The 17,651-nt window shown below is 41.6% G+C and overlaps 3 protein-coding genes across 3 annotated transcripts; all 3 read left to right on the top strand.

The window, feature by feature from the left end:
• Window positions 1-49: 49 nt before the first annotated feature.
• LOC142947840 (palmitoyltransferase ZDHHC7-like) lies at window positions 50-7,668 on the top strand. The gene is made up of 8 exons (XM_076089707.1): window positions 50-203; window positions 1,977-2,045; window positions 2,226-2,561; window positions 2,658-2,782; window positions 3,548-3,644; window positions 4,361-4,442; window positions 4,516-4,646; window positions 5,206-7,668. Exons 3-8 carry the CDS (start codon window positions 2,232-2,234, stop codon window positions 5,383-5,385), a joined length of 945 nt encoding a protein of 314 aa, XP_075945822.1. The 5' UTR covers window positions 50-203; window positions 1,977-2,045; window positions 2,226-2,231; the 3' UTR covers window positions 5,386-7,668.
• Window positions 7,669-9,758: 2,090 nt separating this feature from the next.
• On the top strand, window positions 9,759-13,714 carry LOC142947839 (uncharacterized). The gene is made up of 2 exons (XM_076089706.1): window positions 9,759-10,633; window positions 11,495-13,714. Exons 1-2 carry the CDS (start codon window positions 10,441-10,443, stop codon window positions 12,406-12,408), a joined length of 1,107 nt encoding a protein of 368 aa, XP_075945821.1. The 5' UTR covers window positions 9,759-10,440; the 3' UTR covers window positions 12,409-13,714.
• An 824-nt stretch (window positions 13,715-14,538) lies between these two features.
• LOC142948149 (transmembrane emp24 domain-containing protein 6-like) lies at window positions 14,539-16,924 on the top strand. The gene is made up of 4 exons (XM_076090031.1): window positions 14,539-14,751; window positions 15,438-15,564; window positions 16,311-16,486; window positions 16,688-16,924. The coding sequence occupies exons 1-4, from the start codon at window positions 14,539-14,541 to the stop codon at window positions 16,922-16,924; spliced, it is 753 nt and encodes a 250-aa protein (XP_075946146.1).
• The last annotated feature ends 727 nt before the right edge of the window (window positions 16,925-17,651 follow it).

Below are 17,651 nucleotides of genomic sequence, written 5' to 3'. Positions count from 1 at the left end.
GACGAGATGAAACACTTGAAGGATGAAGAGTAGCGGGTTGTTTTGACACATGTCAGTCTGGTTCACTGCTTAATGAGCAGCTCACAGCTGCTTCCGTGCTTTCGTCTGTGGTGACGTGAGTCCAGAATGAAGCCAAAATAAAACACATTCACATATCACATTCAATTGATTTAACTTTTTCTTTTTACCAGGAACTGATTTTGGTGAGTTATCTTACTGAATTTAGCGCAGATTAAATGAATGAACTCCCAGAGCTAAAGATGAATATGTTATGCTAAAGCTCTGTTTAGCCTCGTGACGATGCTGCTGTTTAATTAACGTGTAGTAAATAATGTGTCGCCCACAACATGAACCGTCTAGTAGCGTGGACTACGGGTGTTGTGCCGGTTCACCTGCCTGGTGCTAGATATCTAAAAAATAGGAAGCATTTGTAGCTAAAACACAAGCTAGCTAACGGCTAACACAAGCTAACGCTAGTCTACTGCTACTGATGTCGTTACATCGTCCCTGTTTGTAACCAGGTGTACTTTAATGAAGTTATAACGTGTATCTAAAGGGTAGCTAGATGTGGCTAACACACACGGCTAAAGAGCTAGCGGTAGGTTAGCTGGTTGCTAGGTTTGTTATGCTAACGTGTTAGCTCATGTTAGGTTAGCTAAATATTGTGTTGGTGTGGTGTGTTTTACACACGGAGCATAACAACGTCAATGTGTGTTATAGTGAGTTTGAATCTAGCGACGTACATTTAGAGATACTTGTACTTTACTTCACTATCTCTATTTTATACTACTCCTAGTCCACTACATCTCAGAGGTACATATTGTACTTTTTACTGTACTACATCTCAGAGGTACATATTGTACTTTTTACTGTACTACATCTCAGAGGTACATATTGTACTTTATACTGTACTACATCTCAGAGGTACATATTATACTTTTTACTGTACTACATCTCAGAGGTACATATTGTACTTTTTACTGTACTACATCTCAGAGGTACATATTGTACTTTTTACTGTACTACATCTCAGAGGTACATATTGTACTTTATACTGTACTACATCTCAGAGGTACATATTATACTTTTTACTGTACTACATCTCAGAGGTAAATATTGTACTTTTTACTGTACTACATCTCAGAGGTAAATATTGTACTTTTTACTGTACTACATCTCAGGTACATATTATACTTTTTACTGTACTACATCTCAGAGGTACATATTGTACTTTTTACTGTACTACATCTCAGAGGTACATATTGTACTTTTTACTGTACTACATCTCAGAGGTACATATTGTACTTTTTACTGTACTACATCTCAGAGGTAAATATTGTACTTTTTACTGTACTACATCTCAGAGGTACATATTGTACTTTATACTGTACTACATCTCAGGTACATATTGTACTTTTTACTGTACTACATCTCAGAGGTAAATATTGTACTTTATACTGTACTACATCTCAGAGGTACATATTGTACTTTTTACTGTACTACATCTCAGGTACATATTGTACTTTTTACTGTACTACATCTCAGAGGTAAATATTGTACTTTATACTGTACTACATCTCAGAGGTACATATACTTTTTACTGTACTACATCTCAGAGGTACATATTATACTTTTTACTGTACTACATCTCAGAGGTACATATTGTACTTTTTACTGTACTACATCTCAGGTACATATTGTACTTTTTACTGTACTACATCTCAGAGGTAAATATTGTACTTTATACTGTACTACATCTCAGAGGTACATATTGTACTTTATACTGTACTACATCTCAGAGGTACATATTGTACTTTATACTGTACTACATCTCAGAGGTACATATTGTACTTTTTACTCCACTACATCTCAGAGGTACATATTGTACTTTTTGTACAGTGTGGTATTGATACTTTGAGTTAAGTAAAGGATCTGAATACTTGTACTTCTTGACCTTTTGTCTCTGCTGTCTGCAGCGATGTGACTGATGTGAAGTGACTCCACGGAGGAGAGGAGATGATGAGATAAAGTCGAGGAACTTCTAAGTAAGTAAAGATCCTCCTCACTCAAGCTGGACGTCTCTGAGATGTATTGTCACTTTAATGTTATTGTGCAAGACTTTCACATAAATAGGAAAGAAAACAAAAAATATACGATTGTACAACTGGAATAAGAGCACTTAAACAGAAATCATTATTTTACTTTAACCTGCTCGTGTCCATCAGGGCAGAATGTCCTCGGGCCACAGGCAGCGGGACGTAGATCCGCAGCGCCCCCTGTTGGACGGGGAGGAGGAGGACGAGGAGGAGAAGGCGGCGGTGGCGTTGGAGAGGAGTTCCCGCGGTGAGGACGAGCGACGGCTCTGGTTCATCCAGGACTGCTGCGGCATGGTGTGCGCCTTCATCACCTGGTTCCTGGTCTTCTTCGCCGACTTCGTGGTCACCTTCGTCATGCTGCTGCCCTCCAGGAGCTTCTGGTACGCCGTGGTCAACGGGGTGCTGTTCAACAGCCTGGCGGTGCTGGCGCTGGCCTCGCACCTCCGCACCATGCTGACTGACCCGGTGAGGGAAGCTGACGGGACACCAGCTGGAGGAGTTTGATTTACAATATATAATAATGAAATGTTTTCATCGAGTCTCCTCCTCTCTTCTCCTCAGGGAGCCGTTCCTAAAGGAAACGCCACTAAGAAGTACATGGAGAGTCTGCAGCTGAAGCCCGGAGAGGTCATCTACAAATGTCCAAAATGCTGCAGCATCAAACCAGAGAGGGCTCATCACTGCAGGTCAGACGGTCGCAACCGTTCACTGATTTGGGAGTTTTTTTCTGAATCTGAAGCAGAATGAGACTCTGAACACGAGACGGTAAAAGTCTAAACTCTGAACTAAAAGAGGCTTTAAATGTCTGTTTATATTAATATCATGTATTTGTTCTGATAGTTTATCTTCTGGTTTGAAGAAAAGACAAAAAACAAATCTCTTCTGTTCATGAAGATATTACATAGTTTACATTTGGTGAGTATAATAAATTCCTTTTAACTCAAGGGTCCACTTACGAGCTTTATCTGGAGCTTTCTACCATATATCACAGAGCTGCGAGGATCCATTGTTTGGACTTCTTGTACGCGTCGGCTTTAAAAACGAGGGCATCAAAGGTCAGGAAGGCTTTGTCTTTTTTTGACATTTATATGAAACTCAGCGAGAGAAGAAGAAGCACCAACAATGGAGACGATTAAAAATGTTCCTGCTATGAAGCAGAGATGAACTTTTTATCTCTAAATCCATGATTCCATTTTAGTCTTTAATTATAAGCTCAATTTACATTCATGGCAAAAGTGACTGGATATCGAAAATGTTTTGTTTGTCAAAGGAAGACTTGAATTAAGGGGAGCAAGAAAAAGAAACTGAGGATCTGTTTACCATCTTGTTTTTGATTTGAAAGAATCAAACTCCTGTGGCTCCTCGTCTTAAACTTGTTTCATCTGTTAGAGATGTAAATGAGTTCCTGTAGCTCGGTGGTAACACTTCCATGTTCTCTTCTTCTTCTACAGTATCTGTAAGCGCTGCATCCGTAAGATGGACCACCACTGTCCCTGGGTCAACAACTGTGTCGGGGAGAAGAACCAGCGCTTCTTCGTCCTCTTCACTGTGAGTTAATTTACAACCAATCTAACCAATCAGACGTCCACTCGCGTTAAATATTTAAGGGAAACTACAGATCTTGTGGTTTTGTCATTTGTCAGACGCTCCACCGTCTCCAGACAGTGAAATGACGGACGGCCTACAGATGTTCTCGTCACTGTTGAATAAATATTCGGTTAACTAGACGTCTGCGCTCAGCCACAAAGGCACAGAGTTTAGAGAGACTGAATAGTAACCGATATAAAAGTGTTCCTGTGGTTTCTTAGTTTTTATGTTTACTAACCCATGAAGACATTCTTACTATCTGGCAATGAAACGGTCTCTTGTCAGTTTAAAGAACCTGCATATACACACTAATGTTATGTTAATGCAGGGTTTGTTGTAAATAACAAAAAGGTTATTTTGCTGCGTGGTTCAGTGACATGTTTTCCTTTTCTTGATGTCGGGAACCAGCCAGTCTTCATCTGCTGACTGAGGAAACAACAATGGTGACGTGTGTGTGTGTGTGTGTGCGTGTGAGAGAGTGTGTGTGTGTGTGTGAGACTAGTTTAGACGTTGTTTAGAGCTGTTTTGTTCATAGACGATACTCATTAGTACTCGTGTTAGACGTTCGGCACCACAACAGGCTGAACCTGAGAGAAGTATTCCCTGTTCGACCCCCTCAGACTCTGAGGCGTTAACCCACCCACAGAGTGAAGAGGTCTGCTTCTCTTCCTCCACAGATGTACATCTCTATGATCTCCAGTCACGCTCTGGCTCTCTGTGGGTACCAGTTCATCACCTGCGTCAGAGTCCAGTGGAGAGGTGAGTCCTAACGGAGGATTTAAACTCCATTCATCTCAGCTGTACTTCACGGTGTTGTGTTTCTGTGGAACAGAGTGCAGTGACTTCTCCCCGCCGGTGACCATGATGCTGATGATCTTCCTCTGCATGGAAGCTCTCCTCTTCTTCACCTTCACATCTGTGATGTTCAGCACTCAGCTCCACTCCATCTGCAACGACGAGACGGTGAGGACGGGAACTCATACATTTAATACTGGATTATGAATAATGAGACATTTAATCATATGAACAAGGTTGTGTGTATCTGTGTGTGTGTGTAACGAGGTTGTGTGTGTGTAATGAGGTTGTGTGTGCGTCTGTAACGTGGTTGCGTGTGTGTGTGTGTGTAACGTGGTTGCGTGTGTGCGTGTGTAACGTGTGTAACGTGTGTGCGCGTGTAACGTGGTTGCGCCTGTGTGTGTGCGTAACGCGTGTGTAACGTGGTTGTGTATGCGTCTGTAACGTGGTTGTGTGTATGTGTGTAACGTGGTTGCGTGTGTAACGTGTGTGCGTGTGTAACATGGTTGTGCGTGTAATGTGGTTGCAACGTGTGTGTAACGTGTGTGCGTAACGCGTGTGTAACATGGTTGCGGGTGTGTGTAACGTGGTTGCGCGTGTGTAACGTGGTTGCACGTGTGTGTGTGTAACGTGGTTGCAACATGGTTGCGTGCGTGTGTAACGAGGTTGCGGTTGCGTGTGGCGCGGTTGCGTGTGTGTGTAAAATTATTGTGTATCTGTGTTTCAGGAGATCGAGCGTCTGAAGAATGAGAAGCCCACGTGGGAGCGCCAGACTCGCTGGGCTGGTCTGAGGTCAGTGTTTGGAGGCCGCCCCTCTCTGCTGTGGGTCAGTCCCTTCGCTGGACTCAAACTACCAACCCTACTTCCCAGACGCAGCTGGAGGGGCGGGGCAGAGTTCTCCGTCTGACGAGCTGTCAATCAAATCGACCAACCAACCACAGCGCTGGTGAAGAACCCAAAGAGTCCAGATGGGTTCTGCAGAGACTTCTGAGCCGGAGAGAAGAACCAGGTTCAGACTACAAGATGTTTGGTCTCCATCTTTAAATCTTTTACCTCCTTCCTGTCAGCTGGGTGGGGGGGGGGGGTGGGGGATGTACATCCTGGTACTTAAGACCAACAAAACAAGGACCCACATGACGCTACTGGAGGTCTAAAACTCAACAGGAACCTTTTAAAGAAATCATGTTTGAATTCTTCCATAATACGTTAAACATTTAGATGTTTTCAATCCCAAAAATTCCTCTTTTTTTCTTTCCTTAAAGGTGCAATTTTAGTTTAAAACAATCAAAACATGAACAAACATCATGAGAATGTGAAGATTTACAGTGTTGACGTCTACGTAATGTGTTGCAGAGACATCTACTGAGATTAGCATGCTAACCAGCTAGCGTCAGCCCGTCCTGCCTGTTTAATACCACCTGTACCGGTAGAGAGTCACTGAAGGTGACGGTTCGGGTTCTTAGTCGACTAACATTCGACTTTGACGATTTAATCGTCAGATCTGCAAAGTTTCTCCACAAAGAATCAAACTAAAGCACCAGTTTAAATGTTTACCAGAGATGTGCTCTTAAGTTATTTGGAAATAATAAAATGACTAATTGACTCATTAAATGTTAGCCGATTGAGACCAAAAGTACTTCTCAGTCGTTAGTGTTTCTATTGGAGTAGATGTCGCTAACTCCAGTTAGCTCAAATTCAGCCGATGCTAACTACAGATTATGAGATATCAGCGTTATTTTGACCGGCTCTCTGAGTTTCAGCAGTTTGGTTGAGTTTAGCGTGCAGTTGTCTTTTTATTAATAACTAATAAATGTGGATTTTATTTATTTAGAGGGAATTTATCAACTTATCAATTTATATCAACTTCAGTTCAAATGAGACACAACGATGGAACAACCAGAGGCTTTGCAGTGTGCTGGTGCAGCTCATTGGTTGTTTCTTCTGCGATGAAAACTCTTTTCTGGCTGCGTGAACTACAAACCACGGAGCGTCAGTGGCCTTTGATTGTTTAATTTATTGGACAAATGGTTACGACACAAACGTTTAAATAAAAGTCTCTTTGGATGTTGTTTCCTCAGAATACACGACACATTTTTGAGTTCTCTCACAAACTTCTTTTTCCTTTTCCTGTTTGTTTTTTGTGAGTCTTCTCGACGGCACAAACGTGTCTCAAATGTCTCGTTACAACTCGCTGAAAACCACCTGAGCCCTCTAAAGGTTTCATTCACAGAGAAGTGATCGTAAAGGTTGTCGTTCCTAAACTCCTCCGGTGTTCCTCGTGAATGTCGTAAATGCTGAACTAACATCCTGTCTAACCTTCATCCTCAGCTGTACTTGGTGTTTAGTGTGAATTTGTAAATAGCAACATGCTAGCACGCTAAACCGAGACCCTGGTGAACGTTATAGCAGCAGGTTAGCATTTAGCTCAAAGCAGGCACAGTGATGCTAACAGCCTCACAGAGCTGCTAGCATGGCTGCTGACTCTGAGTCTTGTTTACTTTCAGAAACTCATCAGAACTACAAATATGTAATAGTGGACTATCTGCTCTGTTGATGAATGATCTTTAATCACTTGTTGGTGCCACTTAAGAACAAACGAACGGTTCCTTCCTGAAGGCTCAGCTCTCTCTGACACTTCTACTGTTTGGAAAATGTAAACTGCTGTTTGATGTTTGTGGAGAACAGGAAATGCTTTGTTCTGTATGTGACGTCGGTACAATCTGTCTCAAACTACAATCTGTCTCAAACTACAACCACCAATCAGGACCGGCCGGCTGGTTTCAAAGTGTTTCTCTGGTTACGTCATGCTTCCTCCTCCTGCTGCTGCTGCTCAGGGGAGTTTTATTTACTGTTTTTTCAATAAATTATCTTCCACAAACTCTTTTAAAAGTATTTTTTTACTTCTCCAAATTTAATCAGAGTGTCTGCAGGTCCTGAAAAACAGTCTTGAATTGTCTTAAACACAGAAAAAAGCCAATCAGTGCCGTGCTGCAGATATTTGTTTTTAATTGTTCTGATATTTAAATAATAAAAGATCCTTAAGTCTAAATTCAAACCTGATGGAAATAGAGAGAATGTGTCATTTTACAGAATGTATTTGAGCGGCTGTACTATATTTGTTATGAGAGATTTCGGGGCCTTTTTATAAGTTGATTAAATAAAGCAAGTTTCTTTCTACCTCTTTAAAGAATCTCAGCTTCTCTCTGGTTTTTATTTCGTCAACAACTTCTGACCTGATTTTACTACAGTCTACTCTGGATCCTCATGTGGGACCAGACGGGTTTACAAGTAATACACGTTTATATATATATATATATATATATATATATATATATATATATATATATATAGACTAAAGAACAGAACAAACGTGTGAGTCAAAATATCTGCAGCAAACAAAACAAATCAGTAGCCAGAAGAGGGAGTCTGTGGGCAACATTTAAATAATCACCAGCTGTGAAGAACAGCCACATCATTTAATGAATCATAAACATTACACGATTTAACCACTAGAGGGCAGCAGTGTTACATCATTTAATGAATCATAAACATTACACGATTTAACCACTAGAGGGCAGCAGTGTTACATCATTTAATGAATCATAAACATTACACGATTTAACCACTAGAGGGCAGCAGTGTTACATCATTTAATGAATCATAAACATTACACGATTTAACCACTAGAGGGCAGCAGTGTTACATAATTTAATGAATCATAAACATTACACGATTTAACCACTAGAGGGCAGCAGTGTTACATCGTTTAATGAATCATAAACATTACACGATTTAACCACTAGAGGGCAGCAGTGTTAAATCATTGAATGAATCATAAACATTACACGATTTAACCACTAGAGGAGCGGAGGAGTAACAGCAGGAATAAGACTTCAATAAAATGAGCTGAAGAAACTCGTCTCATCCAGACCCTCGGTCACTATTATATGAATCATTTATGTCATATTTAATGTGTCGTAACTCTGTTGTTAATTCTGTACACATGACATCTATCACACTTCATCCTGATAGAGGATCCTCCTCTGTTGCTCTCACTCTGGTTTCTTCCTCTTTTCTCCCTGTTAAGGGTTTTTTTGGGGAGTTTTTCCTGTTCTGATGTGAGGGTCCCGGGACAGAGGATGTCGTATGTGTACGGATTGAAAAGCCCTCTGAGGCAAATTTGTGATTTTGGGCTATACAAAAATATAATAAATTGAGTAGTTATCTTTTCCTAACCCTAAAGTGTTTTTGTTGCCTAAACGTAACTTCTAAACCCTCTAGAAAACAAAGTACCTGTGACAGATATGGAATTTAATATTGGAAAGTTAGGAGTGAAACCATTTAGTTGCTCAGTTTGTAGTAGAAGATTCCTTCTGAGGAGGTCCTTAACGGCTCTTATGAGACATTCAGCTTCAGCACCAGCAGCAGTGTGGTCCCACACACGACAATCCACACTGAGGAGAAACCATGTAGTTGTGACAGAAGATTTGCTCACCTGCCAAGTGTCCAAAAACACGTGTGTTGGTCGGAGAAGCTGAAGTAGAAGAAGAGATGCTTGTGAGACTTTGTTAGTTGCTGTAATTCTTCTCGTTGTGGATCTCTTGGTCCTGGGACTGGTGTGCAGGTTTATTACAGATGTTTTGTCCTGACAGTAAACCTCAGGACATGTTCCTCTGAGGAAACACAATGTTTCAAATGATAAAGGTTTTTTTTCTGTTGAAAAATCATTTCAGCTCTAATGTTATATAGTTTTATGTAGTTGCATCTATACGAAAGCATCTTATATTTAACATTTTTTCACATTTGTTTTAATGCAGAGACGTTTCTCCTCTAAACTTCAGGGTTTCAATTAAATGAGTTCATGTTTGGAAGTTCTGCAACACAACGGCTGCTAAAAATTAAACACAAACTAAGTACAAAGTGCTGGTTACATGTTCAAAAGTAGGTTTTCATGTACAAGGAATTTTGCTTTGGCATATTGGTGCAAAACATGAAGATGGTAACGGACAAGTAAATAATAAACAAAAAAAAACGTACAAAAAAATAAACAGAGAAATTAGTTAGTAGTTTTTTGTGCAGAAATGAGCAACACTATCTATATATGTGCAAAGGTCTACAGTATGAAGTGTAAAAAGAGGTATCAGCAATAATAACCCCATAACCTACTAAACTGTATGATATACCATTCACAACATTCTGCTGCACAGCTAAGACACAGAGACATGGCCAGGAAACAATAGTGTTGTCACTTTTATTTTGAAGGAGAACTGGTACCGGAAGCAGTTCACCGTGGCTAGCTTAAACAATGCGCAGCCTGATTTAGGAGGTTTATCTCCTGGTCCTTGTTTTAAACCGGGTTTTCCTCGTGAGTCCTGCTGTGTTCTCGTCACGTAGTTCATTATTTACATCGTAGTGAACCACCAGAGCTCGTATGTTTGACGGAACTTGTCCTTTTCAGGACGTTTCCACTCAGACTCATCTCCGTTAGCCAAGAATGCTAAGAGAAGTTAGCGTAGCATGCTAGCTGGAAGTAGAACCGACATGTACCTGTTTTAGAGTTTGGGACTTTATTTATCATTTAATGAATGTATTCAGTGCATTTAATTTATTTTTTAACATGTTTTTATCCTCGTGAAAATTACAACTCGGTACACTTTTCGAAAGGAATTTTCGGTACTTTTTTGGTGTGACACCGGAGGTTCCCCCTCTTATTTTGAAGTGTTTTTCCTTTTGTGGGTCCAGACGGAACTCATTAAAAACAGCGTTAATCAGACTATTAATATTTAAACGTGTCTGAATAGACTCTGTGCCGTTACGTTTATTTAATAAAAACGTCTGAATCGTCTCCCGGTGTTCTACTGAAGCTAATGGCGTTAGCTTAGCTTGCTAGCTGGAAGCAGTGTCAGCGTGAACGAACCTCTTTTTTAACGAAGTTTGTTTGGAGGAAAAGTTATTAAACAAAATGTCTAAAGTCCAAATGTTGAAAGCTTTTGTCAACCAGCGACTAACTGCTGCTGCCGAGGAGATATTCCACGTGTTTGAACGAACGATAGCAGAGTACGAGGACACGCTCGAGTTCACTTCACGAGAGAATCACCGACAGAGGAAGCTACTGGAGGCCGCTTACAACCCGGAAGTCCGGTTACACAGAGCAGGTGTGTACTGTTTCATTGTTTATTGTCTCTTTGATCTGCTGGAGGAAGTATTCAGTACTTTACTGAAGTAAAGTCAATTCTACAAATCTGTGAAAATTATGTTACAACCAGTTGTCGCTAGTACATTGATTGTACTTGATTATTGTCATTTTAATATGTAAATATTGTACTTTTTACTGTACTACATCTCAGAGGTACGTATTGTACTTGTTACTGTACTACATCTCAGAGGTACTTGTTGTACTTGTTACTGTACTACATCTCAGAGGTACGTATTGTACTTGTTACTGTACTACATCCCAGAGGTAAATATTGTACTTTGCATTGTTTTATTATCTCTTTAATTTGCTGGAGGAAGTATTTAGTACCTTTACTGAAATAAAAGTACTGATAATAAACTGTAAATACTTTGGTACAAGCAGTGGTGGAATGTAACCAAGTACTTTTACTTGAAGATTGCACTTAAAATCCTTCAGATTCGTGTCCTGGATGATGAAGAATCTATTAATCATGTCTATCTGTGTCTATTTGAGTGAAGTCAAAGGATTTGTGCTCAGAGTTTAACAGTCTGGTGTCTTTATGGGTTGCGTCCAAAATTCCATATTAACTTTCTATTTTTCAGAACTACATTTTTTTTGGAAAAAATCAGCAAAACAGCATTTATTTTTCTCCAGAAATGTGACCACAGACGCCCAGTTTGTAATACTGCAAATGTATAAATATTGCAATAAAATAAATTTTCAAAATTGCCATAACACAGACATGTAGATAAAACATAATGAATACATGAAACGCTAAGCTCTGCTAACATGAAAGTACAGTTTTCTAATATGTGTCCATGTATGTCTTTATCCTCCACAGACGTCCAGCAGCTGTTGGTGGTCACAGAAGAGTTTCTCCCTGAGCAGCAGGAGTGGATCTCCAGTCTGGACCAGGACCACCAGGAGGACCCCGAGCCCCCACACATTAAAGAGGAACAGGAGGAACTCTGGACCAGTCAGGGGGGGGAGCTGCTTCAAGGGCTGGAGGAGGCTGATATCAAGTTCCCATTCGCTCCCGTCCCTGTGCTGAGTGGAGAAGACGAGGAAACCGCCGCTCCCGAGGAGACTCGACAGTCCTCTGAACCCGAGACTGACGTCAGCAGTGAGTGTGAGGAGACTCGGGGACCTCGGTCGGGTTCAAACCCTCTCAGAAACAAAGAAGCACCTTCTCGTGATACTAAACGCTACACTGGAAAAACATCAACCAGCAACCGCTTCAGCGGCTTCTTTTGTAGAACGAGTTTCGGTTCCAGCAGCAGTTTGGTTCAACACGTGAGAGTCCACGCGGGGGAGAAGTCATGCACTTGTTCCGTCTGTGGTCAGAGGTTTTCCCGTAAGTCGTCTTTACTGACTCACATGAGACATCATTCAGACGGAAAACGTTTCAGCTGCTCGCTTTGTAAAACAAGTTTCGGTTCCAGCAGCAAATTGTCCATACACATGAGGATCCACACAGGGGAGAAACCGTTTAGTTGTCCCGTTTGTAGTAAAAGATTTGCGATACACGGAAATCTGAGACGGCACTTGAAGGTCCACACGGGGGAGAAAGCGTTTAGTTGTTCGCTTTGTAGTAAAAGGTTCACACAAAAGGGACATCTGAGACAACACTTGGTTGTCCACACCGGGGAGAGACCATTTAGTTGTTCATTCTGTAGTAAAAGATTCACACAGCATAGCAATCTGAGACGACACCTGGCTGTCCACACACACACGGGACAAACCATTCAGCTGTAGCGTTTGACATTTACACGACTCATCACCAGTGAGCGAGCAGGAATAAAGGAAGCTGCAGAGATTCCTCTTCAGCCATTTTGCTTTTCAGCAGGACTGAAGTACTGAAGGCGGGACTTGGTTCAACACTGACCAGCTACAAGCTGTCAGACTTAATGTCACGATGGGGAACTTTCATGTAGTGTTGGTTCTGTCGCCCCCTGTGGACTAAAGTGGTAGTGTCTCTGAGCACCAGACTCTCTTTAGAAAACATCTCATGTTACTGCAGCAGGTCTGACAGTCTGCCCCTCTCAGTCCTGGTTCTGGTTCTCCCGTGCCTCCCTTCCCTCCAGCGGGTCCAGCAATACGTCCTGGGTCTCCAGCAGGGTGGTGTTGGTGTTGACTCCCAGAGAGGAGAAGCTCTGCTCCTGGAGGAGGAGGAGATGATGCTGCTGCTGCTGCCGGGAGCTGAGCTCTCCTCCTCCCTCCGGAGCTCCGACTGCAGGTCCGAAGCTGCAGGTGAAGCCGGTTCTGGGTTCTCTAGAGATGTTCCGATACAGTTTTATCCTTCCCGATAGATATTCCGATACTTTCATATTGCTTGATACCAATTACCGCTCCGCTAGTATCACAAATAGTGCCATGAATGTATTTTTTTTTTAAACTATCTTTATTGGTGACGTAGTGCGACACGGCGTCGTAAACAAAGGAACGTTGTATTGTCTCTCGTCCGTCCTGTTGTTAGGATTCATGTGATGCTTTTAAAATGATAATAAAGTGAATTCAGACTTGCCGATGTACCCTGAAGTTAACCTGAGACTCAGCTGACAGGTGTCAAAGCAGCATGCCTACAGTCATGTGACTTATGAATAACATGACTTGCTTTAAATACCAGAATTTATTTCCAACTCAATGGAGTCTACTGGACTTGAACTAATCTCATCATGTGTGAAATACGTGCATTTCATTCTGTATTTGGGTTCTTTTGGTTCATTCTAAAGTCTGAGGCGTCTGATTGACCTCGTTGTATTTTAAACAACGTGTGTCCTCGTCCTGAGACTGGTGTGCAGGTTTATTACAGATGTTTTGTCAACAAACCTCCATCTGACCACCAGATGTATCCACAATGTGTGTTAACATCTGGAGGAAACTTCCTGCTTTAACTTTATACACTTGCAGGTTGTTCAATCTCTAAAATGCATCATGTTTTACAAGCTCTTCATATGTGTCATTAGTAGGAACTAAAGTTCTCACGTAAATGTTGCGTACGACTGAGCTAGTGTCGTGTTTCATGTTTCACTGGGAATAATAAAACCAAAATAGTGTCTAATTTATTGTGTATGATTATTGAATGATTGTGTTTCTTTATTTAAATACACTCGACACTTTTACATCTTTATAGTCCTGTTATCTCTTTGTTTGTGCACTTTATTTAATATTTTATTGTACATTTTAATATGTTTCTATTTTTGCACTGTGTTGATTGTTTAATGTTAATAACCAGGTCAAACTCATTGTATGCGAAACATACTCGGCAAATAAATGCTTCTGATTCTGATACAATATGAATGAGAAGCTCTATACTTGCGTGTGTGTGTGAGATTATCTTCTTGACCGATTAATCGTTTGGTTTATAAAATGTAAGAAATAAGTGACACATGTCCATCCCAGCTTCTTAAAGTAAAGTGTCTGTAGAAGTCACAGAAAGGCTTCTATATTCACCAGAGGGGCGTTCACTGACCTGTTTTATATCAGAGAACTAAGCGTTTAAATCTCTTCAGCTTGTGTTGAACACAGACTTTATTTCAGACATCGAACCAGAAACACTTTGACTTCAGACGAGGAAACAGGAAGTGAAAAATGCAGATTTCTCTGTTGCAGCTGCTGGAATCTCTTTAAAGTCGTCTAGAATACAATTCCATCTTTTTCTTTCTTCACCAGACTGATAAATAAATCATTTGTCCGTTTTGTTCCTGTCAGTCGTTGAGCAGGGTGAACAGTTGTTCCTCTCCTTCACAGTGACTCCATCTGTGATCACGACCCACTTTTCCCACCATCGGAGGCGACATGTTGGTGCCGGTTAATCATTTCAGATCTCTCCACACAGACCTGAAACCTGTTCCATGTAGAGAAGAGCTGCTCACGCTTCCAGACATGTTGTTCAGGATCCTCTGCTTATTCCTCGTCCTGGTGTTTCTGGGTCCGGTTCGTGGCGGACCCCTGACGGACCTCCACCCCAACATGACGGACCAGGAGCTGTTCTGGGGCACCGACCAGTACGACTTCTCCGTGGTGCTTCCTGCCGCGGGGTTGCAGTGTTTCTGGCACTTCGCTCACCGCGGAGAGAGATTCTATCTGAGCTTCATGGTGAGAAGAACCACGAGGCCTCCACACCAGCTTCTCTTCATGGGTCCTCTTGGTCTCAAAGATCCTGAATGTGGTTTCAAATCTAATATGTTTCTTTACCAGATTAAATATCTATGTCACAATGTTTTCCTACTTTTAAGTGAGAAAACCTTTGCTGTCAGATTACTGAACATTTTCTGCCAGAGACGTGGAAATGTAGATTGAACATAGAGACTCACATGATGTGAGCAGCAGATTCCATTTATATATTTGACTCATAACAAGAGTTACTGTGAACAAATAACACAGGATTAAAACTGGGCAAATGTATTTTTCATTTCACTTGATCTATAAGGAAACAGCTGCTGGAGGTAATTCTCCTGTTTCCACCTCTTCACTTTAAGCCACACGCTTCATTTACCTTCACTACGTCTGTTTACATTTGTTTGTTTTTTATCGCATCACCAACTTTTCTCTCAGCCAAACATGTAAACAGTTTGCTACATTTTGAATTTCCACTAATTAGGATTCATCCTCTGTGCACCATGAATATTTATAGTAAACGCAGTTTGGACAAACAACAGAATTACAGATTTTCACGTCATCCACCCATAAAATCTGCTCATGTTTCCCTACAGAGTATAAACATACGAGGTGTAACTCTGCGTTGTATTGACCTGTCTGACTGTCTGTCTGTCTGTCTTTAGGTCCAGTGGGTGACGGGAGTCGGCCATGACAGACACCTGTCTGTCACCGTCAACGCTCCCAGCAGTCTACTAGTGTCGACTGTCGATGAGGCCAAGGGTCAGATCAACTTTGAGGCCGAGGAAACGGGTAGCTGTCTGTCTGTCTGTCTGTCTGTCTGTCCACCTGTCTGTCTGTCCACCTGTCTCTCTGTCTGTCTGTCTGTCTGTCTGTCTGTCTGTCCACCTGTCTGTCTGTCCACCTGTCTCTCTGTCTGTCTGTCTGTCTGTCTGTCCACCTGTCCACCTGTCTGTCTGTCCACCTGTCTCTCTGTCTGTCTGTCTGTCACAAACTGTCTTTTATTTTCTCACTTCCTGTGAATGAAGCTTCATTGTGAGAATGTTTGTGTATTGGTTAAATACATTTTAGTGGTAAAAAAGTAACTAAGTACATTCACTTCAGTACTGTACTTATGTACAATTTTCAAGGTACTTGTACTTCACTTGAGTATTTCCATTTGCTGCTACTTTATTCTCCACTACGTTTATCTGACAGCTTTAGTTACTTTACAGATTAAAATATAATCAACTAATAAATGATGGTGTATTTTCTTTGGATAAAGATAAAACTTTATCGATACCTTGGTGAAATTCACAAACTACACAAGTCATTAGAATGAGCTCCAGCTCTGCAACATTAAAGTGATGAACACATGAATGCATCAATAATCATAAAACAATCATATGATTCTGTAAAACAAATACTTTTACTTCTGGTACTTTATGTTTATCTTGATGTCAATACTTAAGTCATTTTATGTGAGTCAATTTTGAATTGCAACTTTTACTTTTTACTTCAATAATTATATATACTGTGTGTATATTCCATCTCTCCAGGTTTCTATCAGATGTGTTTCAACAACTTCCACAACCGCTTCGGCACCATGCAGGTCTTCCTCAGCTTCGGCGTTTACTACGACGGCTACAAAGACCCCGCCACGCGCCAAGAGGAGGAGAAGAAGAAGAAACAGGAAGTCAGCAAAGACCTGAACAACACACTGAGCTTCATAGAGGTACACACAGACACACACACACACTCAGTAAAAGTACTAATACGACATTGTGAAAATACTAATCTTGTTGAAAGTGTTACTTACATTTAAAATCGCGTAGGTCTCTGTTGTTGTCGTTGAAGTAGTAGTGGCCTCAGTAACGGAAGTATTCGTAATGATATTGACAGTATAGCAGTAATACTTGCAGTATTATTGTTGCAGGACGCGACTCACAAAGTGGAGAACCACGTGTTCCACGTGTTCCGCTACTACAGCTTCGGCCGCATGAGGAAGAGCGCCGACTACTTCCTGCTGCTGTCCAACTCGTGGTACGTCACCTGGTGGTCGGTGGCCCTCGGCCTCCTCATCGTCGCCTCCGGGTACCTGCAGCTCCTCTTCCTCCAGAGACTCTTCGTCACCCAGACCGGCGCCGAGGAGGAGAAGAAGCCCCGCTGCTGAGGCCCTCAGGGGGTGAAATACAGATGTTCTACATGTTTTGTGTTTTTATGTACTTGTGTTTCTTCACTCCGCGTCAATAAAACCTCACTGCGAGATGATGATATGAGCAGCATGTTTTCCTCAGGCGGGTGTAGTCGGGTATAAATGTTCCAGTTCAGCTGATTGTTGCTGTTTTTTGTGTGTCGCTCCGACTTTAAATTGTCCAAACACACCAGACACGGTGGCAGGGTTTGCATTCAGACGGCTCTTTCTTCTTTCATCTACGCTCTCCTCACCAGACTCCATTGACAAAAACGCTAATTTAACCTCGCAGAGGTGGTCTGCATCGATCGATTAGTTTGTTTTGTCTCGTTGTGACACATTTTTAGTTTTTAAGGGACACTTCTGATGAACTTCTGTGCTGGTACTGTTTACTGTGGGTGTAACGACCCCTCCAGTCCTCTAGGGGTCTCTGTTGCTTTTCCTGGATGTTTAATCGTCTTGCAGGATGTTGGTCGTCAGCTGATGAACCGCACCTGAGTCTGGTGCGGTTCATCAGCTATGAAGGCTCACAAACATGGACCGACTCTTTCCTGGCTGACACGCCTGCTGTTCAGTGTCGTTTGCTCCAGACATTTTAGTTAAAGGCGTTCTTTAAACGTTGTTCTTTCCACTCGTCTGGTCTCCCGTTGTTGTTGCAGCCTTTGAGCTGGAGTATACAACCCCACTTCACAACATCCAAACTATC

Source organism: Anarhichas minor, unplaced genomic scaffold, assembly GCF_050575085.1.
Source record: "Anarhichas minor isolate MPS153535 unplaced genomic scaffold, ASM5057508v1 ptg000011l, whole genome shotgun sequence".
Classification (NCBI taxonomy): Eukaryota; Metazoa; Chordata; class Actinopteri; order Perciformes; family Anarhichadidae; genus Anarhichas; species Anarhichas minor.
The sequence above is the reverse complement of the archived record's forward strand: the minus strand, read 5'-3'. Positions and strand labels throughout refer to the sequence as shown.

Coding starts and splice junctions, on each gene's coding strand:
- LOC142947840 (XM_076089707.1), top strand. CDS start 2,232: ATGTCCTCGGGCCACAGGCAGCGGGACGTAGATCCGCAGCGCCCCCTG. Junction 4,443..4,515: donor CGTCAGAGTCCAGTGGAGAG/GTGAGTCCTAAC, acceptor TCTGTGGAACAG/AGTGCAGTGACTTCTCCCCG. Junction 4,647..5,205: donor CCATCTGCAACGACGAGACG/GTGAGGACGGGA, acceptor TCTGTGTTTCAG/GAGATCGAGCGTCTGAAGAA.
- LOC142947839 (XM_076089706.1), top strand. CDS start 10,441: ATGTCTAAAGTCCAAATGTTGAAAGCTTTTGTCAACCAGCGACTAACT. Junction 10,634..11,494: donor AGTCCGGTTACACAGAGCAG/GTGTGTACTGTT, acceptor TATCCTCCACAG/ACGTCCAGCAGCTGTTGGTG.
- LOC142948149 (XM_076090031.1), top strand. CDS start 14,539: ATGTTGTTCAGGATCCTCTGCTTATTCCTCGTCCTGGTGTTTCTGGGT. Junction 14,752..15,437: donor GATTCTATCTGAGCTTCATG/GTGAGAAGAACC, acceptor GTCTGTCTTTAG/GTCCAGTGGGTGACGGGAGT. Junction 16,487..16,687: donor ACACACTGAGCTTCATAGAG/GTACACACAGAC, acceptor TTATTGTTGCAG/GACGCGACTCACAAAGTGGA.